Here is an 18,179-nt window from a genome sequence, read left to right on the forward strand (position 1 = left end):
GGTCACGACTCGAAGAATTTCGGGCTTCCGATCACTCAGTTGAGGAGACGGAATACCTTGTGAGATTGCGCGCTGAACGTGTAGTCTCGGCACTGCGGTGGCGCTCCACCTAATGCCCACCACCATGAGGTCGCACTGCCGGTGGCCTCGGATAGGCCTGATCACAGTCTTCTGAAAGGGCTCAGGCACGGACTGCGAGTCATAGACGTAAGATTCCCAGTACGAAGAGCTGTTTCGCGCCAACATTTACGCCAGCCTACAGGCGTTGCTGAAGCTCGAGCCTATCCCTTCTTCCTCTCGGGAGGTTGACCCTAACCGAGACATACTACTACCAGTACGTCTCAACTATTCTCGGAAACCAGCTTTGATGCATATCCGTACTAGGGAGCCTGCGCTTGGCGATGGAGGCGTCACTTTACATGACTTGACTCAAGATTCAGTCTCAAAGTTGTCGCATTATATCCGCCCGAGTGGTCACAAGATACGGGGTCCTTCTATTCAGACGCAGTTCCCTGGATCATTCCCTTAACCTTAGCCTGCGCAATAGAACTGGACCTCACGATATACGTCGCTTCTCGCATAGTGGGCCAACTCCAACGCCACATCGCCTCAACCTCCTCTCCCCTCTACGGCCAAGTCGGATGGCCCTCACTAACGACCTTGCCGCCCTCATTGGTTTTGCTTGTGAGGCGGTCTGCTGGGGTATGTGTCTTTCAAGCACGTCCAGGCATTTCTGCTGACACTCGGGCTTTTAGGAACATACTCTGTCCTCTTCCTAGCAGCCGTCATCCTCCTCGTACGGCGCCTTCCGACTCATGGCGTCAACGCGACCATCCTTGCTGCCGTTTGTCTCCTATATATGTGCTGCTCAGCGCATTTCGTGCTGGAGTTCCACCACTACTATAGTGCATTGGTATGCCAACTTACTCTACACCCCTCTTCACTTGCATAATAATGTCGACTGCAGGTGTCGACTGGCGTGGATGGTTTCGCAAACGAGACGAAGCCGCTCATTGGAGCAGATATCCTCATCTCTCTTTGTGATCTACTAGGCGACTTCATCCTGCTCTATCGCTGCTGGATCGTCTGGGATCGTCGATACTGCGTTATCATTCTTCCTGTGTTGACAGCACTTGCAGGTTTCGGTGAGCCCTAACGCTCTTTCTCTCCTCTTCCTGAGCCAACCCTAACCTCGACCTCCATCCCTTCAGGTTGCATCATGGAGGTCGCGCATATCGTGGACACGCTCGATCGTACTACCCCCGTTGCGCCCCCTGCCCTAGTGCCTCTAGGCATCGCAGGCTATGCCTTGCCGCTTGCGACAAACGTGATGACCACAGTGTTCATTGTCGCGAAGCTCTGGTCGATCATGGGTCGCGCGGGGCGGGAGCCCGTCTCAGGGTTCTACCGGAGTGGTCGTACCACTGGCCGGACGGCGGTCGCTATCATCGTCGAGAGCGGGCTGCTGTACCTCGTCACCCAGCTTATATTCGTCGTCCTCTTCTCCATGGCGCACCCTGCGCAGGCCATCCTCGCTGTCATCGCAGTGCAGGTCTACGTGAGTACTAAGCTTGGTCCTCGAACACCGTTGAATGTCGACTCATACACATCCAGGGCATCGCCCCCACGCTCATCATCATCCGAGTCGCGCTCGGGATCACGAGCGAGCACACCATCCAGCAGACCCCGACGGTGCGCGGCGGCTCGGGGTGGCATCCCAGTTCACTCGGCGGAGGCTCGAGGCCGCATGGTCTCCCCGCAATCCGCACACACGGCACGGAGGAGACGCTCAACTCGCCGAGCGATGGCCACAGTGCGGAGATGAAGGTATTCGACAGCCCGGTACGCACTGGCAGGGGACGCAGCGGTCAGGCATTCTAGATCTAGGACCACGCGGGCGCTGATGTGGCGTCGCACGGTGACTGTGGCGGAGGGCGGTGTGAGGTGTTTCCGGGCACTTGTTTCTATGTCTTGCGCTTTGTGGACACCGCTGTGCGGGTTGAATGATATCCCATGGCTCAGAGGGTCACGAAATGAGAATGCTGCTCTATGACTCGGACGGAGAGAGAGTACGAGTTGTTATGAGGGACTCTAGTGCTGTTGTACCGGCCCGGCTGGATGCTCATCCATATACTTCCTCAATACCGTCCAGTCCTTGCACCGATGAACCGACCCCACCCCGTTCGCCGCATGCTCCCACCTCCCGTCCATCCAACCCGGCTGGTCAACCTCCAGTGTCGTATCCGCGTAGCACAGCACCATTTGCCGCATGTAGCGCAGACAGTGCTCGACGTGATGAGCGAATCCCGTGCGGTTCGTCACGAACCCGACGCGGAAGACGTCGAGGCAGTGCAGCTGGTGCACGAACGAGAGGAGGAAGGTGCGGTTGGCGGGGCCGAGGTCGGTGAAGCCGTCGGACTCGGGAAAGAGTGTGCCCCAGTCGTCGTCGGCGTACAGCGAGAAGTGCGGGACGCCGTTGTCGAGGACGAGTCCGACTGAAGGCAGCCGAAGAGGTAGTTGTGAGGGGAAGTCGTCCTCGATGTATGCTGTGGTGGCGAACTAGCTTCAGTAGCACTTCGGTGGCGACGATGAAAGGCGACGTACTGTATTGGCGTTCGGGAGGAAGTAAGCTTTTCAGTGAGTTGAGCATGTGCAAGATGAAGGCCATATTCAGGACCGCGACCCCCGACAAAGCGAACAGCAAGATACGCGAGGACATTTGAATAGGGTATCCTACGATAAAGACGTGTGTCAGAAGTAGTCTGCAGGTTTCACAATTGGACGTACCGAGGGCAAGCGAACGTTCAGAGCAGGTCGGACCAACGCTGACCGTGACACTGACCTACTACCCTGCCACCTGTGAAGCTGGGTAGAACTGCGCGTTGGTGACCTGCGAAGACATCTCATCGCCCAGAGCAATCCGCATTCGCTCCACATGCTTCTCCTGTCGCGCCCATTGCGGTGGCGGCAGGCCGGGAGGCACCTGGATGACGCCGTCTGTATCGCAATATGAGCATGGATGGGGTCCATTCATCTGAAAGCAATGACCACCCTCGTTGATGAGTGGCGTTGAGCAGGCCTTGCACTGGTCAGGACCGCAGACCGCAGTTTGAGGGATGCATACGTCGCCCGATATCTTCCAGACGCCAACGTCTGTGGACTGAAAATAGGGTGCCGTAAACGAGCCGTTCCAGGCGAACAGAGGACGTACCGGGTTGCGCCCGTGCGGCGATACTCAAACTTGGATTTGGGATCGGTAACCTACTTCCGCTCACCGCTCATACTGCGGTGCTTGACACCTTGCGTGTGTTAAGCGGTCCCATGGTATCTAAGACGAGACGACTGCGAGGCTGGGCAGATCAGCATCACCGGGGCTTAAGCAGCGTGCTAGTACGCCTTCCGGTAATCTATGGAGACGTGTGAGTCCGGTATCCTGGTATTGCAACCAATGCAGAGCTGCGGGCATGATTGAGGCGTGAGGCGTGATCGTGGTAGGAGAAACCTCGCGGTACGAACGTACGCAGACGCAAGTGCCCTCCAACCGCCGCACGGGCGCGAAGCAACCGTCCCCGGTCATTTAGAGCGAGCTGCGAGGCCGTCAGCGCGAGGAACGATCACTGTTAACGACACAGGCACGCACTCACAATTACATCTGAATGCAGAGCACAGTCCGCGGATGAGGATGCTGAAGTGTGGGCTGTGAGAAGCTGCGTGGAGGGATTCGTTAAGTAAAGCCCGCACGCAAGGCAGGACGGGCCCATCGGCTACTCAACGACACCATCTGTCCACATCCACTCATTACTCATTACCACAACGTGACCACCTTCACGAAATCACGATGCGCCTCGCCACCACTATCATCGCCATGCTGTCCTTCGCACTTGTCGCCATGGCTGCTGAAGATTGTGAGTACTAGACGGCAGAGAGGGCGTGTCTTCTATAGCTTTCACTCACTTCCACTCGGTTTCAGCCACTAAAGTTGGCTACCTGTGGCGTGGTACCGCTCACGTCGGAGTCGACGGTACGTCCCGATAGATATATGATCATCGAGATATTGACGTAGGAGCGATATGACCACTTCACAGAAGCAGTGCCAGTGGATGTCGAGTGACGAAGAGGTTCAGCGATGAGATGGACCATCATGTTGACTCTTGACGCACCCCACTACGGCCAAGACTCTTACGACTAGAAGAACGCGGTTGTCAACGTCCATACTATAGAGTACTATGAGGGTATTCGGAGAACTCACGACATTTTTTATCAATACGAGACAGGTCCAGTCCCAGTGTGTGAAACACCAAAGACCACCAGCTGGGCATGACATGAACCTGGACATCAGCGCTGGCATAGAAGCTGTACATGTCGTGCCTGCACACTGCGGACGACGACTTGTGCATTGAGGTTCCAGCCTGCATCGCCGGTGCAAACTCTCCAGCATCTCGCCGTTAGTCAGGACACAGCATCTCTGCGCGCAGGATATAAGAACAACGTTCACGTTCCAGCCTACCCTGCCTGTGTTGCACAAGCCTCGAGCACAATGCGTCCTCTCACCCTAATTCTCCTTTGCCTCGCTCTCGGCGCTCGGGCTGCAGCTTCGGAAGAGAAAGAGGATGGTGAGTCCAGGCGGCGAGAACCCCCTCCCTCCCCCAAGTACGAACGAGCGGGGACTGACGTGGTATGCTGCGTACAGGTCCGTACCATGGCCAACTGTGGCGTAACAGGGCACACCTGAAGATAGACGGTTCGTCCCCGGAGCCAGTTACTTGAAGCAATTTCACAGACCCTGACATAAACTATTCCGTCCTTCTTCAGAGACATCGAAGTAGAACATCATTTTCCATCCACCGTACTAGGGGTTTTTCGAAGGAATCGTTCAGCTATTGTACCATAGAACTCTACGATCGCACCACGTACCTCGACTCTTTGGATTACTTGAGAATTCGTATTCGGGTTCTGCTGGAATTGTGAAGAGGTGCAGAAGCCGTGGGCACGTCTGTGCAAAGGTTGAAAACTTGCTCGTCGATGGGCGCGCATACCTGTAATTCCAAAAGTCAGCCATAATTATGGACGCACGCGCTCACTCACTTGAGTGCGGCCACTGCGCCCACGTTCAGTGAAAACACGCACACCAGTCGACAAGATGACGCGTCAGCATAAAGAATCATGCAACTGTATCTGATCTATTGCTTAGGCTGTATATATGCATCTAGAATTAGAAGGTCCGGCTGTACACAGGGGCAAACACACAAGGACACAAAACAAGCAATGTCGGATGTACCATAGCGAGAGGAAATCATCGTGAGCTACATTGTCACCGTAACCATCGATAGCGTCAGAGCCCGATAACCAAGAGTCTGTTATCCAGCGGAGGCTCGAAATCGGAAGAGGCGAGAAGAGCAAATTACTTGCTCCCTGCCGTCTTGTACAGGATGAGGCCAACGAGCGCAATCGAGTAGCCTGTGGGAGATTCGGTCGGATTCGGTCAGATGAATACTCACTCAGCAGACAGACGCATCCGTAAAATGACGCACCGAGGACCTGCAACGGGGTGATTTGCGCGCTGAAGATGAGCACAGACCCGGTGATGAGCAGAATGTCCTTGAACACGCCTGCGAGGGTCAGAACGAGACCGCTACCCGCGCTAACGAGGAACACGGCCGCGATATTGAGCAAGAACGCAATCGCAGCGTTCGAGATCAAAATCAGCGGGCTGATCGAACATGTCAGTCGATGATCTCAGCAACATTGAAAGATGACGCACCCGACACGCATGATCTCGTAGAATGGCGCAAGACCCTCAGTGAAGGGCAGAACCGCAAGGTTGATGAGCGCGCACACGGGTGCGTAGTAGTGCAATGAGACGAGCGGGTCCATCTTCAGGCCGTGGAGGAGGATCTCAATCATAACCAGTCGCGACGCCTCGAACTGTGAGCATGGATAGATGTTAGTATGCGCCTGACACTCAGCTGCGTGAGACTATTACGCACAGCAACGGCCGCGGCCTGGGTGACGAAGCCGATGAGGTTGAAGCGAAGTTCTCCACGGGATGCGAGCGCAACGCCGGAGGAGATCATGAACACAATGACTGCGAGGCGCTTGCTGGGCTCTTTGATGCGGAATGTCCATGAGATGAGCAAAATCGCTACGGGATTGAATGCCTGGACAGCGCGCGGACTCAGTTCAAGTTTGAACTTCAAAGTGAAACGAGCGTACCTTGAGCATCTGAATGTACGCGACGGATAGATGCAGGTATGCCGTGTTGCTGAGGATCAGGGATGCGCTGAAGAGAATACCGATGGGGAGGATGCTCCGGAGGAACATATCTTTCGACATGTTCACATCCTTCGCGCCATCGACCAGATGTGTTGTCCGTTGCAGGACGCGCGTGCCGATAGCCTGTGTATCTGTGTCAGTAGCTGATGCGCAACTGTAGGTATCGGATGCTGTATGTGAATGATACGGCGGCGAGAACGATGCATGGCGGAGAGTCCGACATTTCCATGTAGGCTGCCGTTCTGCCGCAACGCAACGCGTCATCAGGCGCGTCCCGCCAAAACGAACCCATCCCGAGAGTTCTCCTGTGCGCTGCCGGGCACCGTTCAAATCCCGCCTCGTCCGCTTATTCGCCACAGCGCCTCAAATGGTCCACATGTTCAGCCCACCAAAACGAACCGATGCCGTTCAAGCAGCGTTCGCTATCTTTGCCTCCACTGCAATGGCCGAGCCCGGTGTTTGAGAGACACGGCTTATCTCGCCGTAAGTTGCGCACACGGGCGTTTATGCCCGCGCTGGTTGCGCCCCTCTTGAAGTAAACCGAGAGACAACGAAGGAGACTCACAGCAAACGTGAGGTGCCATGTGACGAGGAAGACGGGGAAGCGGAACTCGAGGGTGTTGTACAGGTAGTTATTGTAGATGATGACAGCGGAGCTGAGGACGATCCAGATTGGAATAATGGCGGCCGCAGACAGCTTGGGTTTGCCGGAGGCGGGGCGAGGGGATGTCGCGGAGACAGGAGACGGGAGGAGCTCATCGTTGTCCTTCTCGTGGACGTCGAGCATCTGGACCTGCTCCTCTGCGGTCGCGTTCGTCTTCTCGTCGGTGGGGACCATGGCGGGTGCGTGGAGGTGGGTGTGCGGGTGAAAAGGTGCGTCCTGAGGTGAGGACGAGGACGAGGGAGGAAGATGGGATATAAGAAAGGAGAGACTAGGGTCGGTTGACCGAGCTAAGACTTTACACGAGGACGGACGGAAGCAAGCAGGAGGAGCGCTCGCCCGCCCCGGCTTGTCCCCCCTCATCATCCCGCTCCCACGGCCCAATCGTGGTGTATCCGTCGGCAATGGCGTAGTCGGCACGCCCCTCTCTTTGCTGCTCTGAGTGTCGTCGTGAGCTCATCGACCGACAGCATTCTCGAGCGGATGAAACACAAACGTTCTCTCCGCGGGACAGCGCCTAGACGAAGAAGCAACACCAGAACTGCTTCCGCGCAAAGTCTTGTGTCTAGCTCGCAGACCTGGATCCGCCCCGTTCGCACAGCTATGTAGTATCATGAAAGTGGGACGTAGGGTACATTCACATAACGCTGGCCTCATTCGGCTTCCAAATGGTGGTTAACATATTGCGGACGTTACTTCTTTGCTCACCGAATCCGCTCGCTTCGCTCGCAACTGTGTAGTGAACTGAGTCGGCTTGCGAATACCCTCAGAGAAGACGGAGTACGGTCCTTCTCCTCCTGAACTTGTAAAGACTAGATTGACGCGAGGTCTGAGGGTGGTGGCTTGAGCTCAAGTTGACAGACAGTCTGAGTGGGACCGGGAGTCCGAGGTCGAGGTCAGCTACTTCGGAGCGAGTGTGGAGTCCTGACTGTTGCCTTTGAACTCATTGGCACTCTTCATCCAACTTAGATACCATCACAAGAACAAACTTGATGATGCCAATGTGTCAATGCAAATTCATCCCTGAGAGAATGTCAACACACCACATGTGGCCAAATGAGACAGGCTATTACACGTGACGGTCGGTGGTATTGCGATGAAGTGGTGGGGAAGGGCCCCTGCGTGCGATATGTAACAGTATCTATGTACTACTCTGCGTGCTGCGGGAGGGAACGTCCGAGGTGGTCTAGTATATGGAGCTATCTAGTAGAAGCGAAAGCGAGAGCAGCGGTACTACTGCAGCACGCTGTGTGCTGTCCGTGACTGCTGCCGGAGACCGAGAACGACTTCACGCTGCGCGTCGAGGCGCCTCTTCTCGTATGACGCGGAGTACGGCCTCGACGTCCAGCGGAATTTGAGAATTCGATACCGCGGGCGACGGAGGGCTGACGGAGGGCAGGTTGCTCCCCGCAAATTTCCTGCAGTAAACGTGAGTATCTGAAAGACCCAAAAGGGGGATGAACACTCACATCTCTTTCCACCACGCCATGTAGTCAATGCCGAGCACCTGCATCGCGTACTGCTGGTCGCGCACGAACGTCCCGGGAGGGAAGAACTCCATGAGCATCGGCGGCGGAGAGCGCGAAGTCGGCTGGTCCTTCTCGCCAGCGGGCGGGGACACAGCGGGCGCGCCATCAGCCAGCGGCGAACGCATGAAGACGCTGTCGGCCAGGTGGTCTCCGAACGGGCCCATGACGATCTATGTCTATAAGTCAACAATTGCTCTCAGTGGCAAAGACGTCTGCACACTCACCGTAGACCGTGCGACCGCAGCCATCCGGTCCGTCCACTCAATTGCAGAGACAGTCCCGTTCCCATTAAGGACATGCACCTCTCCAAGCACGCCCTCCTGCTCCAGCCTCCTTAGACCACTCACTAGCCTCTCATGGTCCTCGCGCGACAGTCTAGGTCCCGCAGCAGAAGGCATGTCCTGCATCGACACATACGACACGATAGGCTTCCGCACCTGCTTGTTGTTGCCCCAGAACCCACCTCCGTGCGAGCTCGACTTGTGCAACGACATGTCTGCGATATGCAGGTAGCGCAACAAGGCGGTGCGCATGGGCGCCCACCACCCGTCAGGCGCGTTGAGTCCGACAAACGGTGCAGCCCAGACGGGCTCGCCCTCCGCCCCTGGAGCGCGCTTGCTCATGTGGGAGGCCCCAGACTCGGAGCCGGAGGGTGCGGCCGGACGCCAGTTTGCGCGCCCGCGATCGGCGGCGCCTCTGTCGGCGATGATGACGCGCTCGAGGAGGAAGGGGACATGCATGTCGGAGAGGTCCTTCCAGTCCTCCTCAAACCACATTCCGACAGTGGGAAGAACAGCCTTGGGGAGGAGCGGGTGGATGCCGTAGTAAGCGCGATCGCGCATAGGCGGGTGAATCTTCTGGTCTGTATTCGGAGGGGGCGGGATGTGCGGGCTAGAGAAGGTGGGGATGTGCGGGAATATGAGACGGAGAGGTGCAGGAACGGAGCTCGCGGGGCGTGCCGGTGTAGACGGTGAGATGATGTGAAGACCGCCAGGAGTGGTGAAGGAGGAAGAAGGTCCAGAAGACATGAGCGATGCATGAGTGCGGAACAGGGAAAGGAGGAGATAGGGATCTTGTTTGTCTGCGACGTCGAGAGCAAGCCATGATGTACCGTGGATCCTAGGTGCGATAAACATGCTAAGCGATACCTGGACGAGTATGAAAGACTCACTTGGCGGCATACGGGCCGAACCATTCGCTAGCGTCGCTCGCGGTGAGCATATGCCAGTCTTGCACCCGAGGTGGTCTTGATGGGTCTAGTGAAGAGGAGGCGATGTCGCCGAGCTTGGGCACCTTTTCCCAGTCGTTCGCCACCACGAACATGGTGCCGTTCACGCAGACCACATTATCCAGTATTGTGAACCCTATAACGGTCGTCAGCGTTTCCGCGGATATGTGCAACCGGAGCATCAAGGTCATGAACACCACACCACGTCCACGAATGGGATATGTCCGAGTACTTTCACAATCATGCTTCCTGGCCGACGCTGCACGCACATGTCGTGCGTGCAAGCCGTGCATGCTTTCGAGCAAAGCACAGGGGTAGGGAATGAATCCCGACACGCACCTGGAGTATGAGCCACAACTGTCGTTTGCGGCACCTCCTTTCCCCACTTCACGAACTGGTCCTTCACCGTCACGCCTGTGCTCAGGCTCACGCCCCTGTCGCCCTTCTCCGCACTCCGGCGTGCCTTCCTGCTGTTCTCGAAGTTGTATATGAGCCCATACCGCCCGATGCCCCTCGGCGCCGACCCGCTTCTCGCGGACCCAGACACCTCGCCCTCTCGCCACTCCCAGTCGCCGACAATCTTGTCCTCGAGCTCATCGCGCCACTGCTTCGGCCGCCGGCCATCCGCGTCAAACCCGGGGTCTTTCGTTCCAATCCCTGTTCAGTCCAGTTCCTCGCCGTCAGCCCCGCGCAGGGTCGAGAAGAGAGAGGGGCAGCGAGCACACCTATGCTTGAGAAATATGTCGAGCTGAGCTTTTGCGGTCGTACGCCGACGAGTCCGAGGGACGTCTCGAGGTTGTACGAGAGCACGAAGATGGTGAGGGAGAAGAGGAGGAGGGTGACCTCCCGACGCGTCGGGGGCGCGGTCCAGCTCCGGATGTGCGGCATTCAGCACGTATTGCAGGGACTGCCGTTGACGTTGCCAGATAGCAAAGAGTGCGTAGAGCGGTGTCCGGGAAGCAGATGCGTTGGCACCTTGTTGATAAATCCGACTTGCGAGCGGTGAGGCTCTGTAGTATGCGGGCTGACGTAGGTTTCGACCGCTCAAGCAGCGAGCTTGCGGAGGAGATTAGAGCCCTCAAGGCGGATAGGTTTCGAGAGAAAAACAGCCCAACAAAGGGTGCAGTATAGGGGGAGAAGGCGGGTGGTCGCAGTCTGGCAAGAAGCCAGTCAAGGCGCTTCGGACTTTCCGCGAATTCATGAAGCGCATCTCGATCATTCGTTTACAGCCGCAGCGGCAGCTTCCGCAGAGGTTCGTCAGGTCGTCAACGCAGCACGTTCGTCTGAATATTGCCGCTCAAACAAAAACAAGTGGTGACTATAGTGGCTCGATTATATTATCCAACCAGTAAGTAATGTAACATCCTCAACCAGCGTGGAGGACGGGACCACGACCCCCGAGCCGATACGTGCAAGCCGCCCCGCCGGGTCGCGAATGGCCGTACTGCGGGCATTTTGGGCCTACGGCGCGGTGGATTGCGGAGGAGTCTCCTGTGGCGGCGCAGACTCCGGTGTTGATTCGACTTGAGTGTCCTGTTGCTTTGACAGCCTCTCCAGGAGAACGGTGGTGCATGTCTTGAGCGCGGAAACTTCTTCCGACTTCGGATCCGCACACGCCGCCCAACGTATCTTGAGTTTGGGGTCGACAAGGTACACGTACCCGACGTGTTTGTTTGCGATACCCAGTGGTTGGCGAAGATACCTGTGAGAGGCATGTCGTCAGCACGCAGGAAGAATAGAATACGGAGGAAGGCGCACTCCATGTTTTGACTGGATATCATGTACGTCGGCCATAATGGCTCAGGTACTTTCTTGCGGATACCGGAAGCGAAGAGCGAGACGAGGAACGACTTGAGCATGTTGTCTTGCAGGTTGACCTGCACGAACTGGAAGAGCGGGTTCGACGAGAACGCTTGCAGCGTTGGTTCCAAAAACTGAGCAGTTTGTATCTGCACAATGCCCGGTTAGCTACGGCTATCGCCAATAAAGTAGTATAGCGAGCGCACCTCCGATATTCGCGTGGTAAGCAGCGCAACAACAGAAACTTTGTTTTGGAGAAGGTTTGTCGTGTGGACCTTGTCTTCGCTACCGGCTAGCGCGGTACCCTGGATGTCTGGGAAGTACAGCGCTTTCTGAGCACGTTTGTTTTAGCATCAAATATACGCGAGGATGGTAGGTAGCTCAAGAGGCTAAATACGACTGTGATGGCACTTCGACATGCTCAAGGGACGAGGAGGGTCTACATTGGCAGTAGCACTATATACGGGCATGTGGGTAGCTTGATGAAGTCCGGCAGGCTTGAGAGCAGCGCAAGAAGGCATGTGCCGGATGGGGACACTGGGTACCTGGGTGCCTTCTTTGCAAGCCGTGCCATGGCTTACACTTACCCGTGCGTAGCCAAAGGACGAGGTCGAAGATTGCCAGTGGAACACACAACAGACTATATCACAGCAAGAGATGATGGGCTACTCACGTCCTCTCGAATCATGACCTTCGGCGCAATCCAGGTCTTCCCACCATGTCGCCGGGTCGCATTCAAGTCATAGAAGTAACCTCGCGTTGCCTCTCTTGCCCTGCAGGTGATAGTTCATAAGGAAACATTGCACATTGTAGATTTGATATGGTACATACAAGTGTGTCCGCTCCTCCATCCGCTTGTCCTGGTCAATGAACTTCTCCTTCGTGTCTGCCCATGATTTGGTCTTGGCCTTCGGCTTCTCCCTCACACCCAGCGGCCGCTGCAGGAGCGGTAACGTGTCATCTCCTTTAGCAGTCTTCGTTGAGCTTGCGGCATCCGCGATGACTTTCTCCTTGCCTTTGGCCTCGGCCGCGGATGCGATGGGAGTTTCGGAAGGAGACTGTTCGGATCGTCTGTGTGAAGAGCTAGAGATATACCGCTGTCGTCGAAGACTCAAATTTCCAGCGCGAGCAAAGTCAGAGCACTCCCGAAGGCGCAGAGAAACAAGAAACGGTCGCATGTCGTGGAGGAGGCGTATTCCTGGTGAAGACTTCGGCACGGGCAGGAGAACAGCTTGGCGCCCGCAGGGTGGCGATCACGTGCCTCGATACGCGTCGCGTCCGTGGTTCATCAGTGGGTTGACCAAGTTCTTCCTCGACCAATTCAATACTCATGAACACTGGAGACCGAACTTGTCAACTATTGCGATCGTGACCGTGCTCACTTGATGATCTACTCTACTGCTGCTACAGGCCCTCAGCTTCTGTGAGTACTTTGCCTCAATTTTTGGCCGGAAACCCTGGCGTACGCATAGAAAAAGGGAAGGAGTACAAGTACAACGAGTAACGAGAACAGACTGGTATTGATGCTGGACGTTCATCTTTTGCTGATGGGTCGAGCATAAGACCGCAGCAGCGTGTTCGCAGCCGACTAAAGTCGTTGGATCCTCTCCCCTTCATATCAATGTACACACCTCGACAACAGCCATCGTTGCCGCGCAGTCAAGGTGAGTTGCTCTTTACTGAACTGTGCCCTGATTGACCATTGACACACTTCACACTTGCAGGGGTAGAGGAGTCCACACAGACGGCTTCCTTGCATCCTCCCGCGCTCCAAGTCTACCCACTGCATACCCTGCACGTTTCCTGTTGTTACAACTACGCGATGCCTTGCCTCATCTCGGTTACTGCCCACTCAAATCAGAAGTCGGACCAAGGACGCGCAGTAAACATGCGTATGACGACAGGCGGAACCATTCTTGCATGGTTCACGGTCAGTGGTGACATGCCTTGCTTGAACACTCGTATCTGACGCCACTTAGACTTCACCATAGGGCACACTGCCTGCGCACGACTTCGGAACCCGGTGCGCCAGTTCACGATGTCGAGATAGCAGAGGCGCCTATGAGCTACTTTGCATCGGTATCCCACGCGACGGAGGACACCATCCGAGTGCCCTTCCTTCATCATCCGCAACCTTATCCGGTGACCCAGCTCGAAGACGCCGCTTCCCATGGACGAGCTGTGGGTGGATGTCTGGAAAGCGGCGTACGGCACGGACGATTCGCGGATATGAAGTGCCAGAGCCACAGGACACGAACGAGCGTCCTGACGTGTCACCGATCCAGGTCAGTCGCTACACACGCATACATGCATGATGCTTCTGGATGTCTTATCGCTGCATTTGCAGGTCAGGCCCCTCGGAACTTACGCCAGGCGCGAGGCCTGGGGTCCGGATAGAGGTGATCCATCATGTCCGGTTGCTCCCTTCAGGAACATTCCTGTGGAGCACGTCGTGAATCCTGCGGGTGATGCAAAGAGGTGGGCTCGTACGCCATGAACACACACCGATCAAGCGCTCCCCGTACATGACTGCACAGTCTCTTAGGCGGCGCATTCGTGTACGAGAGGTGACGTTTTCTTCAAGGGATCGCCAGGAGGCGCAGCGCGAGGATCCTCCTCGGTGGTATGGGAGCTTTCATAACCACAGCAATGGGATCATTCCAAGAGGCGCAATGTATCTGCGCAATATTACGTTCAAGTGAAGGGGCACCGCGATACCCCGCTTGCTAGAAGGGGCTTCCAGATGGATGAGACAACCACAGAGGTATGGAGCCTCGTTGCCCATCCTACTCTAGAGCGCACAAGTAGGCTGACTACGTCAGGTATGCTTCTCTTCGATAGCAGTCTAGATTGTGTAGGACGGTACCTCTCCGTTCCTGCTGCGGTGCTAGCGGCGTGGCTGAAGCTTGACAATGAAGGGTGAGTGCCTTCAATCATTCCTCTGAGCCCGACCTTCCTGGTTCTCACCCAATCATGTACTGACAAACGTATGTGTCCTGCACACAGATCCCCGTTATCGCTCGGTCAGTCTGGGCCTTCTGGTGCGTTTGACGAAGTGGCGCGCCATGTCCCCAGGTGAAACGGAGGTGCTCAGTGGTGCTCTGAGCTTTCTCAGCACATGAGGGTTGCATGCAAAGTACCCAGACAGCTCGCCCTCGCGGATGGCGGTGCCGGGTCGAGCTTGAATGTGCCCCCAAATGCTTCCGTCGAGCCCCAGAACCACGCAGTCGGGATGGAACCGCACCTCGGAAGTGCACAAATCTTAGGTGCTGTGCTCAAGCGCTCGCGCGGGCCGGCAACGTGCGATTCGGCCGAGACGCGGTCTCCCGATCCCGCATCAATATGGACACCGAAGATGAAGACCCCCTATTGTCCGCTCCTCCGTTGTTGTCCTGGTCGAGGTCATTTCTTACGCATATTCATAGTAACGAACCCCGAAGCGACAAGCACTGCCTTGGCGGAATGCAGGGCGTATTCCCGACGCCAGTGCCCGGGCGTTGTCGTAGGTGTTGTCTTCCGGCTAAAGCAAATCGATCACACGCTGCAGCAGGCTGCAGCCAAACCTTCATAATACAGGTCTGCGTTGCGCCGCGAGAACACCAAGAAGGGCAGGATCACCAGCCCGTATCTTCGACCTTCTGCGTCCTCGAGGCCGCTTCCGACTTTCCCAGCTCAATCGGACAGCGGCTCGCCTGCCTTCGTGCACCGTAGGCGATCACGTCTGCCTCATGGCGTACACGCTCGAGCCGGCCCTTTGTCACGTTCTGCCCAAGTCTCTAATAAAGCCTCCCGACTCTCCGTCCCTTCTCCCCGGGTCCTCCTCAACGCTCTGCGAGCTCTTTGCGAGCACTTACGCTCTCCGCTCTCCCTCCCTCGCCTCCCTCTCGCTGGCCACCATGGTCACCTCTCCTCAATCCGCTGCTTCGCCTACGCCACCGGCGCTCGGAACCCTCATCGACAATGGCTCTCTGCAGCTCGTTGAGATCCTTGGGTACGGTGGGTATGGTATTGTCTACCGTGCTATCGACACCTTCTCCTCGAACCCAACGTCCTACGCCGTGAAGTGTCTACCCCACTCCAACAAACGTAACGCCACCCGGCAGCGCCAGCTACACATCCGCGAGATCACCCTCCACCAGCTCGCATCGGGCCACCCCAACGTCGTCACGCTTCATCGCGTTGTCGAGGACTACCAATACACCTTCATCGTCATGGACTACTGTCCTGACGGCGACCTCTTCACTCAGATTCTGCACCGGCGGCGCTATCTTGGCAACAACGCCCTCATTAAGGAGGTCTTTCTTCAGCTGCTCGACGCGGTTGAGTACTGCCATTCCCTCAATATTTATCATCGCGACTTGAAGCCCGAGAACATCCTCTGCTTCGAGGACGGGCTTAAGCTCGCCATCACTGACTTCGGGCTCGCGACTACGGAGCGCATGAGCACCGAGTTCCGCACTGGCAGCGTTTATCATATGAGCCCAGGTATGTCCCATGTCAGTTAGGCCTCCGTGTATGTGTCTCACGATCAGTCTAGAGTGCCAAGGCGGATACTTCGCACCTACGCGGAGTTACTCCCCTCTATTTAACGACGTCTGGTCGCTGGGAATCATCCTTCTCAACCTCATCACCGGCCGGAATCCGTGGAAGTCAGCTTCTGCGGACGACTGCACGTTCCAGGCGTACCTCAAGGACCCGCGTCACTTCCTCCCCACCGTTCTCCCTATCTCCGAGGAGGTCAACGTCTTGCTCACGCGCACGCTCGAGGTCGACTGGCGTCGGCGAATCACCCTCCGTGAGATGCGTCTCGCGTTCAACGCGATCGACAACTTCTACTCGCCCGACGTCATCTTCGAGGACAGTATGGCGCGTTGCCCCTGGGAAGCCGGCGTCAATGTGGACGCAGACAGCGACTCCTCCGCCGAGGCGGAACCCGAGCCCCAGGACCTTCCGGAGCAGCAGGAGCCTCAGGAGGACTTCGCTTCAGCATGGAGCGACGGGTCCGATGCCGAGATGGTCTTCGCTCGCGAGAGCTCCCTTGCCAAGGGGTCATCCTGGTCTGACTCCTTCGGTCCTCAGCGTCGCAACGAGTCCGCTCCCGCCTCTTCCACGTATTCCCGTTCCATGTCCCCCAGCCCCTCTGCCTCGCCCCTTTATACTACAACGAAGCTCTTCGAGGCGCTACAGACCCCCGGACAGAGCCCAGCATCCGCGTACTCTGTTCTGTCTTCCTCGCCGTCCATCCCGTCCCCGCCGGTGACGCCGCACGCGTGGGATCAGGGCCACCAGACCCGGCCGAAGCTCGTCCTCACAGTCGACACAGACACGCATAAGCCTGAGTACTACGACAACAGCGTCACCATGCTCTCTGCGACCCCGTCGACGATGCACACTGCGCTCGAGTCCAACTGGGGCGAGGGCTACATGTACTCGCCTCTTGAGCCGAGCTCCATCCCGACCGCAAAGCCGTCCCCTTTCGGAGACGAGCGCGATGACATCGGCATGATCATCACGTCTGCGACCGAGGACCACGACATGGACGAGGACGAATACCCTGACATCGATACGTACGACTCGCTTCCCTCTGCGCGCCCGGAGTCCCCGGTCCTCGGTCTCGACTTCGGCGCCAACCAAGGTCAGGCCCGTCATCAAGTCGCGGACGACTCGCAGTCGACCTACAGCTGGGACCGTATCTGCTCGTGGCTGAGTCCCTCGAAGCCCGCCACCACCGCCAACACCACTCCGGCCTTCTCGTTTTTTACAGTCCAGGCGACCCCCGCGCCATCACGACAGCCGTCGCCGCGCGAGCCTGTCGCATGGCCCGCGTTCTCTTTCGGCACCTCCGCCACGCCCTCTTCCCCGCAGTCCATGCCAGAGAAGCTTTCTCCCTCCCCGCCGACACCACCCGCCCACAGCATCCGTCCCCCGTTGAGCCCGGTCGGGCGCGGCGACCGCAAGACGCACACGTCGAGCTTCCTCCGTCCCATCCGCCTCGCGTTCCCACGTCGCTCTTCGTCCCCTCAGCGGCGACGTACCTCCTCGCGCTCTCCTGGTCGTGGACTCGGTGGACGCGGCAAGACCCGCCAAACCGAGTCTGCGCCCGAGGCGTACGCTGCCAACTGGGTGTTCTCCGCGTCGACAAGTGCGTCGCCCGAGCCTCAGCCTTACCTCTGCATTCCGCAGACGGCGGGCGTTGTACAGCCGACGCACGTCCGCGTCGAGACGCGCGGGGAGAAGGAGTCGGTGCACCCGACGCACTCCACGCTGACGGAGGACGCGCGCCCGCGGCGCAAGCGGCTCCGGTCTGCGCGCGACTGGTTCTCGCCCGGGAAGCTCTTCGCTGCGGTCTTGCCCTCTTCGTGACTCTCGCAGTTCTGATGATTGTGGCGGGCGCCGCGATGGACGCGCACGCGCGTGTACATTTGTAACGGTAACTTATCTGCATTGCATTGTCTGTATTGTTTCTTGCATCCTCACGACGCATCATCACGATTCCCCCCCTTGCATCTTCCATATCGCATCCTGCATATCAACACATACCACACGCACGTCTCGCATTCCATTTCATCTCTTCCATCGCAGGCATTTGGTAACGTTTAGCATCGCATATCTGCATCTTCATCTTCATTCACCTGCATTCTGCCTCCTTCACCGCATCAGTCATTCTGTACCAAAAGCTGTACTTGTG

At 57.1% G+C, this 18,179-nt stretch overlaps 6 protein-coding genes across 6 annotated transcripts; 2 read left to right on the top strand and 4 right to left on the bottom strand.

Moving 5' to 3' along the window:
* Positions 1 to 641: 641 nt before the first annotated feature.
* Positions 642 to 1,881, top strand: L226DRAFT_462167 (uncharacterized protein; the record flags this gene model as incomplete). The annotated part of the gene is made up of 5 exons (XM_067675706.1): positions 642 to 702; positions 756 to 913; positions 968 to 1,145; positions 1,212 to 1,558; positions 1,615 to 1,881. 5 exons carry the CDS (start codon positions 642 to 644, stop codon positions 1,879 to 1,881), a joined length of 1,011 nt encoding a protein of 336 aa, XP_067536216.1.
* A 160-nt stretch (positions 1,882 to 2,041) lies between these two features.
* L226DRAFT_485882 (uncharacterized protein) lies at positions 2,042 to 3,072 on the bottom strand. The gene is made up of 3 exons (XM_067677134.1): positions 2,788 to 3,072; positions 2,605 to 2,733; positions 2,042 to 2,546 (listed from the first exon to the last, which is right to left on the bottom strand). Exons 2-3 carry the CDS (start codon positions 2,717 to 2,719, stop codon positions 2,092 to 2,094), a joined length of 570 nt encoding a protein of 189 aa, XP_067536217.1. The 5' UTR covers positions 2,720 to 2,733; positions 2,788 to 3,072; the 3' UTR covers positions 2,042 to 2,091.
* A 2,148-nt stretch (positions 3,073 to 5,220) lies between these two features.
* On the bottom strand, positions 5,221 to 7,375 carry L226DRAFT_534557 (TPT-domain-containing protein). The gene is made up of 6 exons (XM_067680697.1): positions 6,839 to 7,375; positions 6,214 to 6,396; positions 5,988 to 6,158; positions 5,762 to 5,925; positions 5,532 to 5,710; positions 5,221 to 5,457 (listed from the first exon to the last, which is right to left on the bottom strand). Exons 1-6 carry the CDS (start codon positions 7,109 to 7,111, stop codon positions 5,402 to 5,404), a joined length of 1,026 nt encoding a protein of 341 aa, XP_067536218.1. The 5' UTR covers positions 7,112 to 7,375; the 3' UTR covers positions 5,221 to 5,401.
* Positions 7,376 to 7,931: 556 nt separating this feature from the next.
* On the bottom strand, positions 7,932 to 10,852 carry L226DRAFT_534559 (uncharacterized protein). Its single transcript, XM_067680698.1, has 6 exons — positions 10,417 to 10,852; positions 10,031 to 10,348; positions 9,635 to 9,827; positions 8,688 to 9,582; positions 8,404 to 8,633; positions 7,932 to 8,352 (listed from the first exon to the last, which is right to left on the bottom strand). Exons 1-6 carry the CDS (start codon positions 10,577 to 10,579, stop codon positions 8,223 to 8,225), a joined length of 1,929 nt encoding a protein of 642 aa, XP_067536219.1. The 5' UTR covers positions 10,580 to 10,852; the 3' UTR covers positions 7,932 to 8,222.
* A 150-nt stretch (positions 10,853 to 11,002) lies between these two features.
* L226DRAFT_534560 (uncharacterized protein) lies at positions 11,003 to 12,676 on the bottom strand. Its single transcript, XM_067680699.1, has 5 exons — positions 12,323 to 12,676; positions 12,165 to 12,264; positions 11,698 to 11,823; positions 11,450 to 11,640; positions 11,003 to 11,393 (listed from the first exon to the last, which is right to left on the bottom strand). Exons 1-5 carry the CDS (start codon positions 12,667 to 12,669, stop codon positions 11,153 to 11,155), a joined length of 1,005 nt encoding a protein of 334 aa, XP_067536220.1. The 5' UTR covers positions 12,670 to 12,676; the 3' UTR covers positions 11,003 to 11,152.
* Positions 12,677 to 15,387: 2,711 nt separating this feature from the next.
* On the top strand, positions 15,388 to 17,854 carry L226DRAFT_462034 (kinase-like protein; the record flags this gene model as incomplete). The annotated part of the gene is made up of 2 exons (XM_067675693.1): positions 15,388 to 15,976; positions 16,029 to 17,854. 2 exons carry the CDS (start codon positions 15,388 to 15,390, stop codon positions 17,852 to 17,854), a joined length of 2,415 nt encoding a protein of 804 aa, XP_067536221.1.
* Between the last annotated feature and the right edge of the window lie 325 nt (positions 17,855 to 18,179).

Source organism: Lentinus tigrinus (assembly GCF_003813185.1).
Source record: "Lentinus tigrinus ALCF2SS1-7 unplaced genomic scaffold L226scaffold_10, whole genome shotgun sequence".
NCBI lineage: Eukaryota > Fungi > Basidiomycota > Agaricomycetes > Polyporales > Polyporaceae > Lentinus > Lentinus tigrinus.